This window comes from Filicampus tigris, chromosome 17 (assembly GCF_054856515.1).
Source record: "Filicampus tigris isolate MCC_2025a chromosome 17, RoL_Ftig_1.0, whole genome shotgun sequence".
NCBI lineage: Eukaryota > Metazoa > Chordata > Actinopteri > Syngnathiformes > Syngnathidae > Filicampus > Filicampus tigris.
Window position 1 is genome coordinate 9,769,848 of NC_141233.1, and position 21,190 is coordinate 9,791,037.

General features: G+C 42.2%; 1 protein-coding gene across 6 annotated transcripts; it reads right to left on the bottom strand.

Annotated features, from left to right (window-relative positions):
• Positions 1 to 769: 769 nt before the first annotated feature.
• On the bottom strand, positions 770 to 20,377 carry LOC147133297 (phosphatidylinositol-binding clathrin assembly protein-like). Of its 6 annotated transcripts, XM_086012121.1 has the most exons (19): positions 20,095 to 20,377; positions 19,639 to 19,911; positions 11,807 to 11,949; positions 11,132 to 11,207; positions 10,779 to 10,881; positions 10,166 to 10,259; positions 9,969 to 10,080; positions 9,294 to 9,400; positions 4,519 to 4,604; positions 4,014 to 4,116; positions 3,790 to 3,923; positions 3,372 to 3,466; positions 3,186 to 3,299; positions 3,087 to 3,117; positions 2,863 to 3,004; positions 2,441 to 2,464; positions 2,297 to 2,353; positions 2,097 to 2,219; positions 770 to 1,381 (listed from the first exon to the last, which is right to left on the bottom strand). In XM_086012121.1, exons 2-19 carry the CDS (start codon positions 19,766 to 19,768, stop codon positions 1,367 to 1,369), a joined length of 1,689 nt encoding a protein of 562 aa, XP_085868247.1. In that variant the 5' UTR covers positions 19,769 to 19,911; positions 20,095 to 20,377; the 3' UTR covers positions 770 to 1,366. The 6 variants fall into 6 exon arrangements, with proteins under 6 accessions (XP_085868247.1, XP_085868251.1, XP_085868250.1 ...); XM_086012125.1 differs by having other exon boundaries at positions 2,097 to 2,216; positions 4,014 to 4,077; positions 19,639 to 20,377; XM_086012124.1 differs by having other exon boundaries at positions 4,014 to 4,077; positions 19,639 to 20,377.
• Positions 20,378 to 21,190: the final 813 nt, after the last annotated feature.

Genomic DNA, 21,190 nt, shown 5'->3' on the forward strand with positions numbered 1-21,190 from the left:
AGAGAAACGCCAAGATGGAATAACCTCCCTGCTCATCCCACCTGGCTTCTTGTGTTATTTTTCTTTTCTCTCTTTCCCAAGACCAAGGTGATCCGTTTTGAAGGCATGGGCGCAACATCAAGATGGCCGTGATGACGGAGCCATTGAGGATCCCAGAAGAATCCTTCCAGGAGTCATGGGTGAGAAAGATGGAAAAGTGCATTTGACTCCACGGGGATTACCTTGAAAAGGAAAACATTTCATTTGGATTTGAACTATATCTTGTGGCACCAGTCTTGGAACTTTTCTGACACCTCTGTGAGGGCCCTGATCGACAAACGTTAGACGTGTCTCACTGAAGTTTAGACGTCCTATGCATAAATGTTGCCCTCTTTCTTCCTCGGTATCAGAAAGGACATCATTACATATCGTTGGGGGCCATCGACCATTTTGGATGGTGGGAGACCGTTAAACTGGGGCTCAGTGCATTTGGCCTACATAAAAAGTGTTACTGTACATCTGATGCCGACATGACTGGTACGACAGCACAAAACTCCTAAAAGACATGGTTTTTGCATGATATTGCACTGCCGCCAAGGGGGAAAACAAAAAAGCAAATCGTAAAAGAGCTTCGATTACATCCTTATTTTGCAATTCCTGGTTGTGGCTCAGTGCGTTTTTGTCAGTAGTTCCAGTGCAGTTGGCAAACACGGTCCTGACATCAGGTACCAAAAGAGAAACACACACGCACACACAAGCATGCCCCCCCCCCTACACCCACCCACCCACACCAAGTTAATCTAATGCGTGGTTGGCAAACGAGAACAAATTTGGCTACAAAACATTAATGATGCGGAACACCGACATGTAAAAACGCTTACAAAAATCTGACGATATCCGACATCAGGTTGATGGTTTAACCGATTGGTACAAGACGATAAAAATTCTCCTGCACGGGACACACGCATACACACGCACACCCTTGGCAAAGTTCACATGGAGTAAAGTGCCAGCAAACCATCCAGTTTCTTTAACTCCAGGACAGGGAGGGTTGAATTGGCGGTCGAACCGGGGTGGGGGAAATCAGGTCAGGAGATGGCGATGGAGCAGCTTCAGCGGTGGTAGCGTCATCACAGGTCGTTTTCGGCAAATCAAACGGTGTGAGGTGTGAGTGGAATATCGGTGCTGAGTTTCAGGCGCCTCTGAGAGTTTTTAATTTTTGGGGGGGACCGGCTGGCACAGGGTTTGGAATGCGAGGAGGGACGAGCGTCGGTGGTTCTTTCTCCTCCCTCTTTGTCCCCTCTTCTCTTCCTCCGCCATCCTTCTGTTGTCTTCACTCTTCCTCTGTGGCGCTCTCAGCTCTGCTGCCATGGTTACAGCATTGTCTCTACATGAAGTGCATCTACAGACAAAGGACAGAGATAGATTGAGAGTGAGCCACTTCATCAACACCTCATCAAATGTTCAGGAATTTATTGATATCCTTGTTGTTTTTAAGAAATGGCAAGATGAGGCAACCTTAAGCTTTTTTTTTTTTATTTAATTTTATGCTTGTAGGACTGTTGATCTTTCAGCAGGATAAAATTACTTAACCGATTAGCATGAAATTTTGTTAAAGTGGAAGTCAACCCAAACATATTTCTTTCAATAATATGTTCTATGCAAGCCCACTAGTTGAAACAGGGCATTCTGATTAATTTTGCATTCGTGGAATATAAGTTAAGCAGCAAAATGCATTCGTTTTTAGTCATCTCAGGGGGCGGCCATTTTGTCTTCTGTCGACTGAAAAGGACATCACAACTGCTCACGACGACCAATCACGGCTGACCTGTTTTCTGAATCTGAGCCTTGATTGGTCGTTGTGAGCAGTTGTGATGTCCTTTTCAATCGACAGAAGACAAAATGGCCGCCCCCTGAGATGGCTAAAAACGAATATAGTCACAGTTTTGCCAGCTTATCCACTTTTTGCGATGTTTAGTGGGATTCAGATCCTCTTGTGACTATGAAAAAAAAGTCACGATAGACCCGCGCAAGCACGTGGAGAGGCCTGAGCAGAGCATTTCACGATTGTGAGTTAACATTTGCTAACCACTACTGGATGTGTCACTGCTCAGTACCTGCGTCCCCGGGATGGGTCCGAAAGGATTGGTGGGTCTCAGGACCGGCTGGTTGTACATAACAGGCTGCGGGGGCATCATGGGAACACTCCCCATCTGATGGCTCATCTGAGGGGGGAGCTGCTTGGAAAGTGGGCAGGGTGAGGAAAAAATATGTTAAAAGTAGTTCATGTCTGATAATAGTTGATTCATTCCTTTACCATTCCATAGACAGGCACTTGGGGGGTCGTCATAGGAAAAGCTACTGGAGCTGGAGCCTGTAAGGAAAGACAATGACCCCCCTGAATAGCTGAATATAAAGGCAGATGCATAACATGGAATGGTGAAGTGCGTTGCCTACGTACATAGCCGGTGTAGATCACCCCATTCTTTGGAAAGAAAGCAAAAACAAAACACAATTTTATTGTGACGCTAGCGTATCAAGTCGTCAATCCTTCTAACTGACAGAGATAAACCAACCCATTAGCCCAGTGGTTCTCTGATTATCCTGACCGATTATCCTGTGGTGTCGGGTGAGTCAAGAGTGATTTTTTTCCCCCCCTCCCTCCCTTGATGGAAAATATAAACCTGTAAAGTATTTCCAATCATAAATCGTTGTATGTGTCAAGTTGGGTTGAGCCATAGACTCCTTAACTCTGGAACAATAGCCAAGTAGGAAGGACCAGTGAGTTTGTATGAGAAAATAAGTTTAAAAAAAAATCGAAAATATATGAAACATTGGTCTAAACACCACATGTAATGCCTTAATGTGGCCTTTCTGGGTTACCATCTGAGGGACGGGCATGGGAGCTGGGGCCATGGGATGAGGTGAATGTGTCCAGTTTGTGCTGGTGCACACAGTTTTTGTCTGCCAGCCGTTTCCCCCTGTCGGCTTCTTCTCTACCAGCTGACTCCACTGCAGCTCAGGTCTGATGCACACAAACATGCACTTAAGAATCCTCCGAATAATTAAAAACAGCCAGTTGGCCCAGTTTTTAAACACCACCTCACCTTTTGGCTTGCGTCCCCCCAAACTGCAAATCTAAGCGGAGTAAAGCAAATTAGCCCCAAGTAAGCAACAACCATGTAAAGTCATTAGCTAATACTCACTCCCAACGAGGCTGGCTAATGAAGAGTCCAAATCGCTTGGGAGCATCTTTCCAGAGTGCAGCGGTGCTCCGGGGTTGTGAATCTGAGTAGGCGGGACCGGTTTGAGCAAGTCGCCTAAGGAGTCACCACGGTTGTCATAAGAAGAGGATTCTGTTGTTGTTTTTGCACTTTACTTTTGTACTGTACCTCCCCAGGCGTTGTTGTTCGGCACAGTGTGTGTGGTCTGAAGGGGGGTAAAGTGGGGCTGCAGGGTGAACAGCTCACTGGTCAGGTTTGGCACACTGCCGGAAGGAACAGAGAGAAAGTGATCACAGTGCACAAAGTGTGCTTCAAAGTACAGGGGCTCTTGAGTTTACAACAGACTGCCGTGTTTTGTAAGAACTTTTTGGACTTGTTCAAAATACGTCTATGGCAACATGATTATTTCTGCGGGCTACTTACTGTTTTTAATTTGATTTTAAATTCATGATCTAGAAGTGTTTTTCATGTGAACGTTTTCTGTAATTATTACTAGCGTCGAAAATCTGTGAGAGGTTGACCGATGCCCTGGAGCGGATTGCGTAGCCTAGCATACATGAGCCATATTCTTCTATTAGGGACTCACTGGTTGTTGACGGCTACAAGGGGTGAGCTGGAGAACAGGTCCGTAGCTCCTCCACTGCTGTTGGCGCTGCCCACCGATTGGGTGCTTGGCGACACGTTGGGCGTCTGGATATCGATCATCTTATGACCGTCGTCCTGCATGTATGAAGTGGCGATCAGGTGGCTATCGAACGCATGCTAATTGAGACAGAGAAAGCTGTACTGTAAATGTTTAGCATGTCTCACCTTGTGCTGCTGCAGTCTGTTGTCCTCCATCTTGTCGTCCATTCGACTGAGGGAGATCCCGGTGCTGGAGAGGGATGACACCGTGCTGGACAGAGTGCTGGAGCTTACGGTATGGTGATACACATGACATCAAATACAAAACACATTACACCTTAACTTAGAAGTTCAATTTGTATGAACTTGACTGAGATTGTAACGCAATTCACTTGGATCTTAAGGTGTCAGTGAGATCTGTGATGTTATTGTTTTGAAACTGTCAATACAGTATACATGAGTTAATAGATTTTGGGTGAGGGATGCCGTATATCCACAACTTGTCTGAAGGTGATGTTTTTGGGACCTTAGCATTTTTTCTAATTAGCCCAATGGGCGCGCTGCCTCTGCTTCAATTCAAGCTAAGAATAGGATTTGTATTCAGAACTTCTTGACTGTCAGGTAGACTTCTAAGCACAAGTCCCACCGTGCCGCACACATTTGACTCTCTGCGTTGTTACTGTGACTGTACCTGCTAGCAATGGAGAGGTCTTTGAGCTTCCGTCCCTCCAGGGAGGCTAAATGTTGCTCCAGAGCCTCCAGGAGTGAGTTGGGAGCCTGAGGAGGAGGGAGGTTGAACGTAGGGAAGCAGACATATCAGAATTCTCAGCAAAGCGGTTTCAAAATGGGACATTTTCACTCCTCTTCATCATTATTCTGCTCATCACACACACACACACAAAGCAGCAGATCACCCTCAAACTGAAAACGCATCTACTCTAAGACAGCTGATTTTTGTTGTTGTTGTTGTTGGTTTCATCAGGTTTGGTTGTCCGGCATGCACAGATCAGCTCCGTCATGCAGATCCACAACTATCACACCTCTGATCCATGCAGACTGCCAGCACCAAAGTCCTTTATAATCAACACAAGAACCACACAAATCACAGTCCAGAACATCGAGTTACCCCTTGGATTCCACTGTCAAATCAAATCAAATCAAATCAACAAACAGGTTGCTCTTTCATTGGGAAAGTGCAACAATTTGAGAGCACCGGAAACCAAGGCAGTTAACTCTGAAATGAAAACGTCTGGTGAAAAAACAGGTATGCACACTGAGCAACTAGCCTGCACAAAAGCAAGGATGGCTGCTCGTTTGGACTACATGTGATACCTGTAATCTTTTTCTCCACACTTTTTTTTCATTTCATCATTTGAGAGAACACAGTGCGCACACACACACACACACACGCACACACGCACACAGCAACAGGCAAAGAAAAAAACAAACATATTGTATACTTATTTTTAAAGGGGAAGGGGGAAAAGACTGTAATGTGAATTCTGGATGTCCTTCTCCAGAGAATACGCGATGGGAATTTCAAAGTAAAAACAGACACATACAGTGTCTAGTGCTCAGTAGAGGCGTGTCGTTGAATGGGCGCGTATAAGGTCTTCATGAGCACTACAAACACGGCGATGTGCTTCAAAACTTGATGACATTGCAATTTGCTGAAAAGAGAAAGAAATCCAAAATAGGCTTTGGCTGTGATATGTAGTGCTGATGAGGATATTATGTGCGCCTGTCCAAGGCATATTTGCAGAAACCTACGTCATTAAACCATTCGCTGCTCTCCCCACAGCTAATGCAAAGCACCTGTTTCTCGAATGGACTGAGTTGTGTTCTTTGGTGGTGTTGTTTGATGATAAAACATGACGTCTTTAATCCTGACATATCATAAACCCTGCTGATGGAGAAATACACCATATGGCCAAAAGTATTGACACACTCACCATAATACACACATTTTAAAGCCAGGAAATGACGGGGTTTTTTTTGTACTTTTTCAAAAAAATATTCCATTACTCATATAATAGCACTTTAATGTTCTTTTATAGAATATGTTTTTGTATAATCCACCATATGATTACTGTACATTTTTTTTGTTGACTGGCTGGGAGACGTCAAATGGTTTTGACCGCCTTATAGCGAGTTCATTCGTAATTCTCCAATCTTTCTGGACTCTTTTGAGCTTATTCATCACATAATTTCAGAGCTGCCCTACCACTTCCCCTTTTAAGAGTTCCTGTTTGTCCAGGCTGATCTTCTCAAATTGACCTGCGATATGTCTGTACATGGAGTGTGATATTATATATAGAATCTACGTATTCTTGGCTTGTTTTGACTGAGTTCCTCAGAAACATTACGCCGGTCCAAATGGCAAAAAAAAAAGCTCAATAACCACGTATGCACTGAGAACATGCAAAAACCCACTAGAAGATTTATACCAAAACTTAGGCAAACATGTACACCACTGTGTTGCATGGGGCTAATTTAATGATCATTTTATGATTTGAAATTTTACGTATGACGAGCCCTTCTCTTAAACACCATAAATCTGTTTAGTTTGTTCAAAGAAAAAAAAGACATTTACTTAGTCAGACCAGCAAAACTGTACATTTCATCCTCTTAAAACAGTTCATACTGGGCTCTGTACATTATCGCATGTCACGATTGGATTATTCTTTTCTTTTTGACATTCAGCAATATTAACTGTAATGCAATAACTGTTTTGAGTTCACGTCTCACCATGTCTCCTCTGCCGCAGAGTTAATACCGAGTACGCGTTTCGAAGAGCTACTGCTGCTTTTGTATTTTCTCTCATGGCGGCGCCACTTCATTAGCAAGCCACCAAATGACACTTGTTAATTAGTGTGTGAATCTGTGCATGTGGTGCCCTCATCCCCACGGTGACAACTTCACCGAAAACCAGGGGCGGAGTCATGGGTGGGCCTGGTTGTGCACAGGCCCACCAAGCTTGACCCACCTAGTGAGATTCATGAAAAAATATATAGTTGACATTTTTTTGAAAATTATTATTAAATTATTTTTGAATTTGTGTTTCATTGAGTTTTTTATGTTATTGGATATTAAGAATGGCATAATTGTGGTTGTCTAAGGAAGATCTGAACTTCACATTATTGAGTTTGTCATTTTATTTGAATATACAATGTGTCGGGACAGGAGGATTGTGCTCAGTGAGAGAAATATTCAGGCCCACCCTGATTTTTCCAGACCCACCCATTAGCCACGTTCTGGCTCCGCCCCTTCCGAACACAGTATACAATAGAATGGCATGGAAATATTTTTTTCTTTCAAATTTTTTTTTTAGCTCTTCTATTTTATTTTTGACTACTTGCATGGCTAGGTGTTTTAAATACTTTTGTCCAAATGGTGTATCTGGCAGATAGGGAAAAAAAAGTCACCTTCAAAAATGTTGCTTCAGACCACAAATTGAATGTAATTTTCGCTGAAATTATTTGTCCCTTGTTGTGTAAATTGTCTTTTTTTGTGTGCTTTCTCTTCTCTCTAAAAGTGAGTTGAAATGTAAAGGGGGAGAAAAAAGGAGACGTGGAAGGAGAAGTGAAGAAGAGAGAGGGCCAGCTGCAGTGTGGGCAGGTCTGTAGGGTGAGTAGGGAACGGGAGCGCTTTAGAATGAAGCATTATGGGATCGACTGGATGGATTTTTCAACGCTGCTCGATTGGCGGCTTGAGATGAGATGTGGACTGACCTGTGTGAGATCGGGGCTGTCGCCCTGATCTAATCCCAACTTGCTGTGTCACAAAAAAAGGAGGGAGGGAGGGAAGGGGAATGGGAGGAAGGAGGGAGGGAGGCAAAATAAAAATGAACCAAACGTCGTAACAAAACGAGGAGTAAAGCAAACAGACTACAGGGTTTTTTTTTTTGAAAGGAGGGCGGGGAGGGATAAAGGTGTGCGGAGGAGGAGGAAGAGGAGGGAGAAAGAAGAATCAAACCCGAGCATTCATTACTCCATGCAGAGGCTGAAACAAATAAAAGACAGTACAGGAGGAAGGGGGGAGGGCGCATGCACACGCCTACAAACACCTATATACACACACATACACGATAATACATGTGCACATACACACTATGTCCAATGAATGCTGCAAGGCGAGACAACAGGTCACGTGACATCAACTAATGTTGACTTTGAACGCAAAAAGAGGAGGGAAGGAACACACACATACACACACTGAAGCTAAGACACGAATGGCTCCTTCAAGTCAACGTTAGTCTACTTCCCAAACCGTCTTCCGAAATGGGAGCAAAAACCAAGCGGTGAGGATGCCTTCTAAGTGCGAGGGCTAACTAACTGGGAAGTTACGAAAGAGAAAGAAGACAGAGGGATAGAAAGGGCAGAGAGGCTTGGGCATGCAGTGCAGGCTTTTTAAACAGGCAGCGCTCCAGGGCTTGCTCCAGTGGACGCTCTCTGCCAGTGTCCATCTGACTCAATTTCTCATAAAAGCAGATTAAGAAAGCATTCGGTATAAAGCAATTTCTCTTTCAGGTTTAATTCACACGCTGTTGGGATTTTTCAATAACCAGAATCGACAGGCAAGCTAACAAACAATTCAAATAAATGGGAACCGGTTCTCAAAAAGAACCGGTTTTTGATTCCAATGCCGAGACACGGTGACGCGTCAAGATGTAAATTTTAATGCGGGTAAAATGGTGACCTGCATTAAACTTCAGTTAATGTTCTTACGATTCACCTGTTAGTGTCATGGTTTGTTGTTGTTGTGGTCATGGGTTATTTTTGTTGTTCCCGGTTGCTCCAGTAGGGGCAGTAGGTAGACTCTCAGCAGCACACCTGTTTGCAATATTAATCAATGGACTATTTAAGGACTGCCATGTACGCTACTAACTGTCGGATTATTCGCTTTGCTCACAGCCCTGATCCCAAGCGCTTGAATTTTCTAGTCTCGTCTGGTTACCGTCAGTTTGTTCCTGTTGTTTGAATCTTTTGTTCATGTAAGTAGTTTCTGATTCAGAGTTGTCCTCGGTTTGTATTATACGCGTTTTGGATACCCTTGTTCTTTGGTAACAAGCAATTTCCGTTTTCGTTTTTTCCTTGCCTTTTGCAAGGGCTTTGATTTACTTTGTTTTATCCTGTTTTTTGAATACCAGTGTTTTGTGTTGTACTTTATCGGTCTGGCGATTTTTTTTTTTTATTTTATTTTTTTTTTTTTTTTTTTTTTTTTTTTTTTTTTTTTTGTGTAAATAATTGTTTTTGTTCAAATTCTTTCGTCTGCATTTTTAGAATCTGCCTCATTCTGGTGTTAACCAGAATCCTTACAGATAAACATTAATCCTGAAGAAAAATATATTTATATGTATTTTTTTCAAAACTGGCTTTCTGGTAACATTCGCACCCTCTCCTTCTTGTCCATTCCCGCGCTCCTTATCTCCTACCTCGGAGGACCCCGCCCCTTCCCAAACGTTACCTCGGCCACTTTGAGAAACTCGGACAGTTTGGTCATCCTGTTGAGGAAGGTCTTGTAGAGCTCCAGTGCCTCTTTGCACTGGTTCTTCTTCATGTCAAAGTACTTCTCTGTGTAAGGAGGGTCACAATATGAGCACTTGTCACAAGATGTTGTCATCAAAGGAGACATATTTTTTGGGTTGTGTCAAAACTGTGCCAAATATACAGTATCATCCCCAATAGAGGAAAGTTGTGTCTTTTTGGAAAATGTTGGCAATAAAATTCATAGTATTTTAACCTGGTAACCCATTCCTAGGTATGTTTAACTCAGAGGGGGAGTTTTAATGCCTTGTTGGATCAAATCCTCAACCCAGCATTAGCTCAGTTGGACCCAGCATTAAGTCAGCTATTTCACCAAGTATGGGGTACTTTTGACCCAGCAGTTCTAAGAGCGCATAGATGCAGCTCGAGGAATTTATTTTCATTTTCTGCTTTTACAGTTCACTTGCATTGGGGCCGTGAGCCACCAGATCCAACTTGTGGAACTATGGAGGCAGTCACTTCTCCCCCGTTTTGTATTGAGCATTACTGCCACCTTCCAGTTTGGAGTGGAAAAGTTCCACCTTGGCTCAGGTTGGCCACAAGCTTGTGCAGGTCATACCTAATGAAGTGTGTGTTTTTTTTGTTTTTTTTTTACCCAGCATGTTGATGACACCCTCGTTGTACGCGGCGAACAACCGTATGGAATCTTTGAAGAGCAGCATGAAGGCAGTGTTGATGACGCCGTTGCTCAGCTCGTTGGAGTTGGGCTGCAGGTTGGAGTGTACGCACGCATTGTCAAACCGAATGGTGTCATCGCACCCGATGATGCCGCTGTTGTGGATCAAGTGCTACCTGGAAATCCAGCAGTGCATCCAGCTGGTTCTGAATGATCGGCAGCGTCTTAATCAGCTTGTCTGTGTTCATGGTGCGCATCACGCCGTCGGCCCTAGTAACGCACACACACACACACGCGCGCTTGCATCCCGTTTACGTGCTTAATATGGATTATATGTAATGTTATAAAAGGTGACTGATTTTGAGGGGGTGGTCTTATACATATGAGCTTCTGCCTCCCCTTTTGCTGGGCCAATTCCAGGTATGGATTTTGTTACCATAACAACCGGTGGCGCAGCTAAGGGCTGCAACTAGGCAAGCCAGCGGCTACTTTCCCAAAGTGGGGAGAAAAAAAACCCCGGCACCCGTAAAGAGTAAAATCATGGATTGCATTTTCATTCATGGAGGCAGCACTTCATCTCCAAGCCGATGAATTAGTTTGGTCAATTACTGTTGTGGAATCAGTGCATGTGGCACAGATAGCTGAAGGAGAACTATCATATTGGATCACTTTTGACTGATGCAGTTTTTTGGGCAGGAAGTTGCACACAAACTGATCCCCACCGTTGTTAACTTGGCGTCCATGGTGGAGGTAATGCATGCATTCGTTGTATGAATGTAAGTGTATTACCCTCGCTTCATCTTGGTGAAGTCCACCGCTGCTAACCGGAACGACATGGCTTTTTCGTTCAGGTAGCGACTGTACCGTCTGATGAAGGTGGACATGTTGTATCCTGAAGGGAGTGGAGGGCGGGGGGGTTGCGTTACTGTTAAAAATAAACACCAAACTCATCCAAGCACAGCACTCAGTTTGTGTGTATCTCGCTTTAAAATCTAACAAAATACGGCTGATTAATAAGGTGTGTCCCAAAACTTTTGCCCACGCGCCGCAGAACTATCGACAGCGTTACAGTGCCGGGAAGAGACAGAAAGTCATTCAATGGGCAGAAGTGCTCTGCTGAATCAAAAGGGATCGTAAATCACCTTGTAGTGCGGCCTTATCTAGAAAGTTGTTGAGGTTGAAGAGCGTGTTTCTGGAGGCGACGTACTGCATCAGTCTCTGGGAGAAGAGAGGGAGAAGAGAAGTGAGGGAAGAGTCGACGACGTGCTCATGTTCCGCGTCGTTATGTCTGTCGCAGACAGGAGTTTATGAGCGAGAGGTATCATTTGTCCAAATAAAGACCTCAACTCTTCTGAATGACTTTTAAGGGTGTGGGCCTAATAAAAGACTTGGTATGTAAAATTGGCCCCAGTGCACTAAAAGTCTTGCACCAGCAAATACGATATCTGCATTCATTAACCCTGCGCTGTTATATTATTTGTATTATCCAATTTAGGAATGTAGATGTAGTAATAGTAAAACATGGTCCCTTGGCACCAAGATTCTACAAAATGGCGCCAGAGCTCTACTTTTATCTTAGACAGGGCTTCTTCTATCCTTACTTCTTGCTCTGACTAGTTCATTTCTGGATTGTCATGAAGCAGGACCGACTGTAACGATAAATGTGTCAATCACCTAAAAGTTGCAGTTGAATGTTCCAAGGAGAAATAATTGAATGTCTCAGCATTCACATACAAACTCATCATACTGTAGAAAGAGCGTACAAAGCACAGTGTTAACTATTAATGGGTGTGTGCGTGTGTGTGTGTTGTCCTCACCTCGTTGCCGTACATCATGAGGTGATGCGTGGCGATAAGCGCCTTGAAGACCACGATCCAGCTGTTGCTGGCCGTGCGCTCCAGCAGCGTGTCCGCCAGGTGAGGGATGCTGACGTTCAGCTCGTTGGTGCAGTGGATCAGGTCTGCATTATAAAATACAAAAGAACAGAATAAGCCTTGATTAGTCCCGCTGTGGGGAAATTATGATTTTACAACAGCGAAGTGGACAGCAGAAGCACACAAGCATAATAAAAATGAAATGCACAAATCTATGTACGTATTTACATCAGGCAGTGTATGTGGCAACCGTACTGGAATCGTAAGTACTATATCGTCGCTGTCCTTTGAAAAGCACATATGCCCAATTTTGTCATTTAGAAAAAAAAAAAAAAATCTCGTGAATGGGATGTCTATAACGCGGAAACTCCATTAATGTAAAAATGTAGAAATAAAATGGGGGGAAAAAATGTATTTTTCACAGGACAGCGACGATATATTCATATGTGAATGGCAACAATAGCAGCATTCTACTGTACATAACATAAAAATATATACATGTATCCATAACTAGTGTACTGCTTGTATACGGTACAGACGACAAATTACATATAGACAACTCATACGATATACAGAGATGAATGTGAAGTGCTGCACGAATAGTTAACAGCATTGTATGTAGCATACAAACTATAAACGCATCAACAAACTGCCTACTCATCCCTACTGCTTATATATACAGAACTGCTTGTATATGGATCACTAGTACAATATATATAAAAATGAGGATAGCAGCAAGACTAGTCAGAATCATTATGTACTTTGTAGCATAAAATATACATAATTTGTCGAGTGCATACTAGGTACAGACGGATATATAATACCAAATAGTGACGCGAAAGTGAACAGCAGCAGTACTAGTCAGCAGCATTGTATGTCTCATAAAAAAAACTGTCATTAGCTTACTGCTTATATGATTGATTGATTCATTGAACATATAAACACAACATGAAAGACACGAAGAAAACAAAAAAAATCCAAATAAAGGATCAGTACTTATCTTAATTCAGTAAAGTTTATATGTTCAAGGGGAGTAGGAAGAAGTAAAAAACTTGTCGAGTCCTACCCCTTGTTCACTATAAAGTATTGAAAATCGTGTTCTATTAATACGAAGGTGGTTATTCATAATTACATACACACATATACCCGAGCATAACTCATATAAAAACTAAACTAAAAACACTTATTTTACATGTATACAAAGTAAAGCGCTATAAATAGAAACAAAAAACAAAAGTATAAATATAAACAGACATGCCCCTATATTTTGATAACTACCTATATACGCAGTAGATAACTTATATAATTGAAAGACGTGAATGTCAGCAGCAGCAATAATAGTCAGCAGTAGTCTGTTGCATAAAAAATACATGAATAAATAAGTAGGTTACGAGTTTATTTATAGATAACTGCTTATGTATACAGTCGATGTGTACAATAGAAAGATGTGAATGTGAATAGCAGCAAGAATAGTCCGAAGCATTGTATGCAAGTGAGCAGTATTGTCGGCAACAACAAAGAAGCATTGTGAGAGGGGAAAAATGGACATGCAGAGATTAACGAGTGCTGCACATGAGCACCGCTGACATTTACGAGCCTTTAAGCTCCACCTCTTTACTTACTGTTAGCCACTGTGGAGGAAATAAACGGTTCGCATGCCAGAGTCATCATTTATGAGGAGAGTGTCGTGATGTATACGTCCATACGAGTTCAATACAAGAAGACGGATCGATGAGCAAATGATTGTTTAACAATAGGCGAGGTACAGGCGGAGGAATCGGAGCTGCATGGACAAATTCATTGGCTGGCCGTAACTCCAAGGCTCTCTTTCACCAAGCGTGTCAATAGAAAATCCCGGCAGAAAATGGAGAGTTACATTATAAAGTCAATCCAGCGGCGGCACTCAATCGACATGCCTCGACGCATAATGTGAGGAAATGAATAGGCCTATGATGAATAATTAACCTCATTTTTTTCCCCCCTCCCGTGGAGATGAAGAGGAACAAAACCCGAGTTGACTCCCCACGTCTCGCCCTCCAGAGACGTCCATCCGGCATGTGTACAAAAAATCAAAATGACAGAAAGAGTGCCTTAAACGTGATTATTTTGATGCTATTCCTCATAGAAATGCACTGGTGCATACACTTAAATAGGGCACTTGTATACTGACAATCAGGCCAAATCTGAGTATTTTCCCTCTCTTGTGATCAAAGGCCCAATTGGCAAATGTCCAAACGATTGTCCTGAACGATAATCGGTTGCGGTGTGTTAAGTTTTTCCTTTGTCTGCTCGGGAAGTGGGCCAATAATTGTAAATGTTAAACGCCTTTAATATGTAGGCAAATCTTATGATTTTGATGTTTGATTTATCTATTCAAACAACAACATCAAGCTGTATGTGCGATATCACGCTGTGTAGTGAGCGGTCACTCCAGGCCTGATGACACGTTGCATCGGATCCCCGCTCCTGTTGCCCGCCTGAGCGGCCGCGGCTTAATGAAATCCCATTTACTCGGCGTGACGTGCTCATCATTCGCCACGCTTTGTAAATAGTTGTGAGGTTTTAAATGGTCACTGATGCTACCCCAGCCGGCCCCTATCTTTCTTTGTCAAGGTCACGACACCAAGACGGTGCTGATGAGAGCTCGCTTCGACCGGGGTTAATGAGCAGTAAAGCATGCAGAGACAACAATGAATCACGGCTTTAGTGCAATGTGTCACCAGGCCTGGAGAGGGTGGATCCATACATCCATCTGGACTGTATAAAAATAAATATATTTTTAAAAAAGCCCCTCTGACATAACTGTTAAATTTACATTAAAAATTGAATGCAACAAAATTCGTATTATTTGGAAACAGTTTGACAAGTTACAAATGATTAACTCTATGGATGTGTTTTGGTTAGCATAAAATGTCCATTCATTTTCATTTTTTTGACCCCTCCGAATTCCAGTTGTAAAATGGGCTCAAAAATGTATTCTTTAAAATACATTCTAACTACATTGTTTTTTTCTTATATTGCAAATAGTCTTTCTTTTTTTCTTCTCCATGAACTGCAGAGGGTCTCTCCACATAAAATCAAAATTGCATCTTAATTTTCTCTTTTGTTGTTAGCCATTAAACACCTCTTTCGCGAAATATGTAAAATATATTTTTTCCCATGTCCTAATACAAATGAAAAGGGAGGTTTCTATTTTAGGGGAGAGACTATTTTTAAGTGTTGAGTTTCATTTGAGTCTAACAATTTACCCAACTTGACAAATTCAATTCAGTTGATAACAAGGAATTCAAAAATGTTGTTTGCATGGGTTTCAAATTGAATTTGCCAAAAATAGCCAGGATGGAGGCGAAATATACAATTTGATTTAAAAAAAGTGTATATTATTAATAATATATTAATAAAATTTAAAAGATGAAGTTGCAAATGGATAAATCAGAAAAAAAAATCCCTAAGTCTCATGATATTTGCATTAACACAGCTGAAATGGTTCAAAAAAGGAAGCAAAGTGGACACAGATGCCCACCGTAGAAGCCAAGGACCGTTAACAAAAGAATATACATTAAGTTACATGAAGTCTAATGAAAATTGTGCAGCGATAGCGAAGTCCAGCCAGTGTAGTCACTAATGGCAAACATTAGCATATAGTGCTAGTAGTGATGATTATTGGTTAAACCTAAATCTAATCTGCGACGCTAACATTAGCTGCTAGTTCAAGCTGCTAGCAAGCTATTATCCACAGACTGGCTCGATGCGTGTTGACAGCGCTTGTTTGTAAAGGCTCTATTGTTGCTAATTGTAACACTACATTGTTATTTTACATTTGATTTGCGTTTTTTCTTTGTCTTTTTTGTCAAAATCTCATGTAAATGTGGAAGAATATATGCTGGAAGTCGGGCTGAAGAGAATGAGTGCTAGCCAGTGGCCACAAGCTAGCTGCGCTGCCATGTCTTATCCAGGGTTGTGTTTTGCTGTCACGTTTACAAAGTACACTATATTAGTGGTTCCGTTCTTTCTACGCTTGTACAAGTGCCTTTTACATTTTGTTTGGCTTTTCCGTTTTTTTGCAGTTTTTTCCCCTCGAAATTGAATATACCGCAATGTTTTTTGAATATGGGAAGAAGCCCTTGCAAGCACAGGGGGAACACACAAATATAAAAGTCTGAGATTCAGATTTGCAACAACAAAGCCCACTGTAGCCTACTGCCTGGCATAGTGTTTTATTCTTTCAATATTACAGTGACTACTGATTTTTACCCTTGTACGTCCATTAAGAATATGAAAATGTTACTCAGAACATTGCTTGTACAGTTACTAAAAAACGTTCCGCTGCATTGTTTGCACTCGTCTGCAGCAAAGGGATGTGTTTTTTAATCCCCCTCGACAAGAAGCCAGCGTCTCATTATTTTCATCCCAATTGATTCTGTTCCATTTGCAGGCGAGAGCGATTCTTTAGCAGAAGCAAGTACGCGTCTCCTCTTTATGATCCCATTTAACGAGGCGAGCTGAGCGGGTGCAGACTCGTCTCATGAATTGTTGCTCAAAGACACAAAGACTGCCTCGTCGGGGGGCTTCCTTTACATTCTCCGTGATCTACGGCAGCCCAAACCCACGCAGCCGGCTCATCGCAAACACACCTCTTCCCCGTGTCCTTGCCTGACCTTAAAAGCCCATCTAAATGTTTCAAATGGAAATAAGAAAACAAAAGAGTGTGTCGAGCCAAGCGCGCAGTCCCTACTTAAAGCTTCTAAACCCACTAATGGTCAGAATTAGTCAGATCACAAGCCAAAACCTCATGTAGCCTCTTGCCGGCTCGTTCAATCAGAAAATCGCTGTGTTTCCAAGCATTTGGACGCCGCCCCGGTGATGAAACGTCCTCTGAAAAGCTCCTTGTGGCTGCGGTGACATTTACTGGTTTGAAGGTGGATGGCCTTATGTTGTTTAATAACTGCAGGGCCACTAAGCTAGCGGTCGGAACAACAATAAAGGACTGAATCCAATGAGCGGGCAGCACATTAGCAGTTCATCTCATTACGGATGGAATATAAATATTCATTACCTACTCGATTTTTCTATCTTGTCACTAGACACAACGCTAGGTACACCTTTAGGTCTAGCTGCCCTATTTTTAATGTCATTATTGCACAGTATACTTCAAATAGACACCGTCTCTCAATTAGTGGATGGCTCTTCCGTCCACCTAAGACAAATAAATGCCTCCTTCAAATAGACTCCTCCCTGCCTCAGGAAGAATGACTGTAACTTAAATTACAGGGTCTAAATATTGTTGGCACACGATAGAGTTAACTGCTGACCCCATTCGAACTGTGTTGCTAACCAAAGCAGCGGCAGCAATCCAATCACCTCTTTCCGAATAATAAACACCTCACTCAAATAGACGCCTCACTTTTCTAGTCCAGAAAAAAATCTGAAGTAACTATCATTCTCAAAATTACTGGACACCATTGTTCGCACTCAAAACAGTTCACTGTAAACTCTATTGTCACTCTATTGGTAACCAAAACAGAAGCACAGATGCACATCTCTCAGACAAATAAACGCTTCCTTTTTCCATTCACGGAAAACTTGTAGTCCATAACAATCTCAGTCCATAGACGCTATTCTTCACACACAAAGGACTTATTCCATTTGAACTCCATCATTAACCAAAACAGCAGCACCTACCGAATCATGTCTTTCAGACAAATACGCTCTCTCCCCTAAAATAGAAACCTCCCTTTTCGCATCAGGAAGAAAATACATATAACTGTCATGTCATCTTCCAAACCGCTTATCCTATATAGGGTCGCGGGGAGTTGCTGGAGCCTATCCCAGCCGTCAATGGGCGAAGGCAGACTACACCCCCAACTGGTACATATAACTGTAAATATCTAAGTTTTGGGAACACACAAACTAGTTAACAACTGATGCTATTTTGAACTAACTGCTAGCCAAAGCAGCAGCACGGACCCACGTCTCTCAGACAAAGAAACACCTCCCCTTTCCCAGGAGAAAAAAAACAATTAGTTGACTCATAATACTGATTCGTTGACTGCTGATCCTGTTTCTTACCAGAACAGCATCAACAAAGCACGTCTTTCATAGACAGATAAATGCCACCCTCGAATACACACATCTCTTTTCCCATCAGGAAAATGGCCAGGTAGCAATTGTAGTTCATAGACACGATTTTTGACACACAATATAGTTAACTACAGAGCCCATTTCGATTCTGTTGCCAACCAAGATAAAATGTCTCTCTCTAATAATTATTTTTGGGAAAAAAATAATCATCATAATTCTCAGATGCTATTGTTAGCACACAATGTGATTCACTGCTGAGCCCATTTGAACTATGTTGCTAACCAAAACAACGGCACATACAAAAGTACATCTCCCGGGCAAATTAAATCGTGAAGACTAAAAAAAGTTTCCCTATGTAGTTATACACTTACATTCACACCACTGGACCTCTCTGAGTCTTTAATGAGCCCTACATTCCATGTTATGCAAAGTGAGGATTCAAACCAAGACCTCCTGATTGTGAGGCAGACATGCCAACCACTAGGTCATCATGCTGCCTAGAATAGCGTTTTGAAATTGCATTCCATATAGGACAGAATCAATAGAATGTAATATTTAAACAGTTTGTTCATCGTGTTTCAATGTTTTATTTCCATTTATTGTGCTGCTCCTTCTGGTGTGCGTGCCTTTGCCACCAGGAGGCAGTATAATGCAGTCATACAGAGCCAAACAAGTAAGAATCAATCAAGTTTCAGTCAGCTTCAATATTATTCGTCATTATTTTCAGAGGGTAAAGAATATATGCCTGTATTGTGATGTCTGTCTACATGTTGTCTTGATAGTTTGTGTTCACATATCAGTTGCTTATACAGTATACATTTTCTCTTTTTGCTTTGTAATGTGAGCTAGCTTCAAATACCCCACCACTTGGAGAACAAAATGGAGCAATACATTGTGATGCCCTCGTGTATGGGCATGAAGAGCCACAGTCGCCTAAGCATACTGCAAGCCATTTATTGAACGGGACAAACAGTCAAAGGCACAATACAAAATGAGAACACTCACAAGGAGCTGCTTCAGGCCCATATGATCACTTGCACCAAGCCACGCCCCTTAAAGACACATACACTCAAATACTACACATGCATTAATTACATTTTAAAACCAGTTTCATTTACCTGTGCATTTTTTACGATAGTGATATTTTCCTTTAGTAAAAACTGTTATTTTTCCTTTTTCGGAACGGATTCATGAAATTTCAATTCATGTCAATGGGGAAAATTGATTTGCTCTGCCTTGCCTTCTTTCCTTTTTTTCTTTCTTTTTTTTTTAGGGCTGTGATCTATTATACCTGTGCACTCCATCCATCACATGCAGTCATTTATTGCGGGGCCCCCAAAAACGCCTCAAAACCTAATACCTATATATGTCAGAAATACACACACATACACGGATGCATACATAGGCAATTAGTAGTGTGCGCAGATAAGGGCACCACACTCTCTCTCACACACATGCATAAATGATAGTAATGCACCAGTGGACAGTGAACTTGAATGTGAAGGAGGGGAAATGCTGCAGGACTTCATGATATTGCATTTAGGCCTCATAGATCGCATTTAGTGGATGGATGATGTCTAATTAAAAGAGAAATACGAAGGGCGAAAGGCGTCCTTTTTGTGTGTGTGAAGCGTGCGTGCACTGATGGCATTTTGTGTTGGGGTGTGTGTGTGTGTGTGTGTGTTTTCACCTACAGTCAAGGTGCTTCTTCTTGGGTCCGCTCACTTCGTGCGTCGTGGCCTTGCAAACGGCTTTGCTGATGGCCGAGCCGCTCATGCTGTGCTGCGCGGCGGCGATCCGGTCCGTCAGAGTCGGCCCGGACATGGTGGTGGAGGAGCGGCTACGGCTGGAGCCTGGAGGAGGTGACCGGGATGGGGCGGGGAGTAGTAGTAGAGGACGATCAAAATGTCTTTAGTGGAGGGGAGGAGGAGGAGGTGGGTAATGCCCTCTGCGAGGATCGGCCGTCTCTGCTAGGGGGGGATGATGACAAGAAGGAGGAACAGAGCAGCGAGCAGCGACGAGTCATACGTTCGGTTGGAAAAAAAGAAAGAAAAAGAAAAAAAACTACATTTGTCTTAATAGTAAGGCATTCGGATGCGGAAATGAAACAAAGCTGAGCGCCGGAATGTCCCGAGTGTCCCTGAACGCACCTCGGCCGATGCTGATGAGAGTGCGAATTAGGCTCGCGAAAAAAATAAAATCACCGAATCAACACAAAATCGTCCATGATTCATTGTCTTCCGTGCAAAATACGATAAAATGACATTTTCAGATTTCCTCTTGTTCGCGTGTCCTCGCAAAGTCTCCCCGCACGCACAACGTTCGCTTTCTGCAGCCGGTCTTCTTCTTACAAAAGCCTGAATTCCTCTATAGAGGTCGCCCCATAGGTTCGTGATGCGCGTGCGTGCGCGCGCGCGTTCGTGCGTGCATGTGTCAGTCAAACTTATGTGCAAAATGGCAGTGCGATGAATCAGGTGACAAAGGAAGGAGTCTGAGATTGGGCGACTTCTCGAGTCAGGGGAGGGAATCTTAAAGCCGAAGGCATTAAAAAAAGAAGTATTTATTATTTTTAAGCCATCAGCTGGTTCATGCTCACCTCAGTGCACCCGGCCAATGAAATAAGGACACATGGAGGCGCAAATGTGATTTTACTGTACATGATGCGTGCCATTATGGCCATTTTTGGTTGTACAATTACTGCTGTAATATTTATTTTGTAAAAATAATTTAAAATGCACAATTACATAAATATGTATGGTCGTAGTCAACAAGCATCGCACAATTTTGTTTTTATGATACTACTGTGTGTAGACCAAAACATAAAGGTTCTGACACGTTAGCAACACTGACTGGACATTTCATTAGGTACACCCAATGAATCCAAGTAGCCAAGGAGTTGAACGAAAAATGTTGCCTTTGCAAAAGATAACACTGAAATTTGTACTTTTTTAAAATCAGAGATGCAAGTAAACTTTTGTAGATTTTTTCTTTTTTGCATTGTTTCTCTAGTGCATCTGGTTTTAATAATAACAATATTAGTAAGATAACTACAACAGCTATCTAATATGATAACAACATATTTAGTCATATTTACGTATTAAACGTTAGGTTCAGCAACATCTGGAATTTTTTTTTCTGAAACGTCATACTATGAATTGAAACTCATGGTCAAATCTGGATTGCACAAATTGTTATAGGTCAAAACAAATGATGGAAATATCTCAAAAACCTGCGTTCAAAATACGT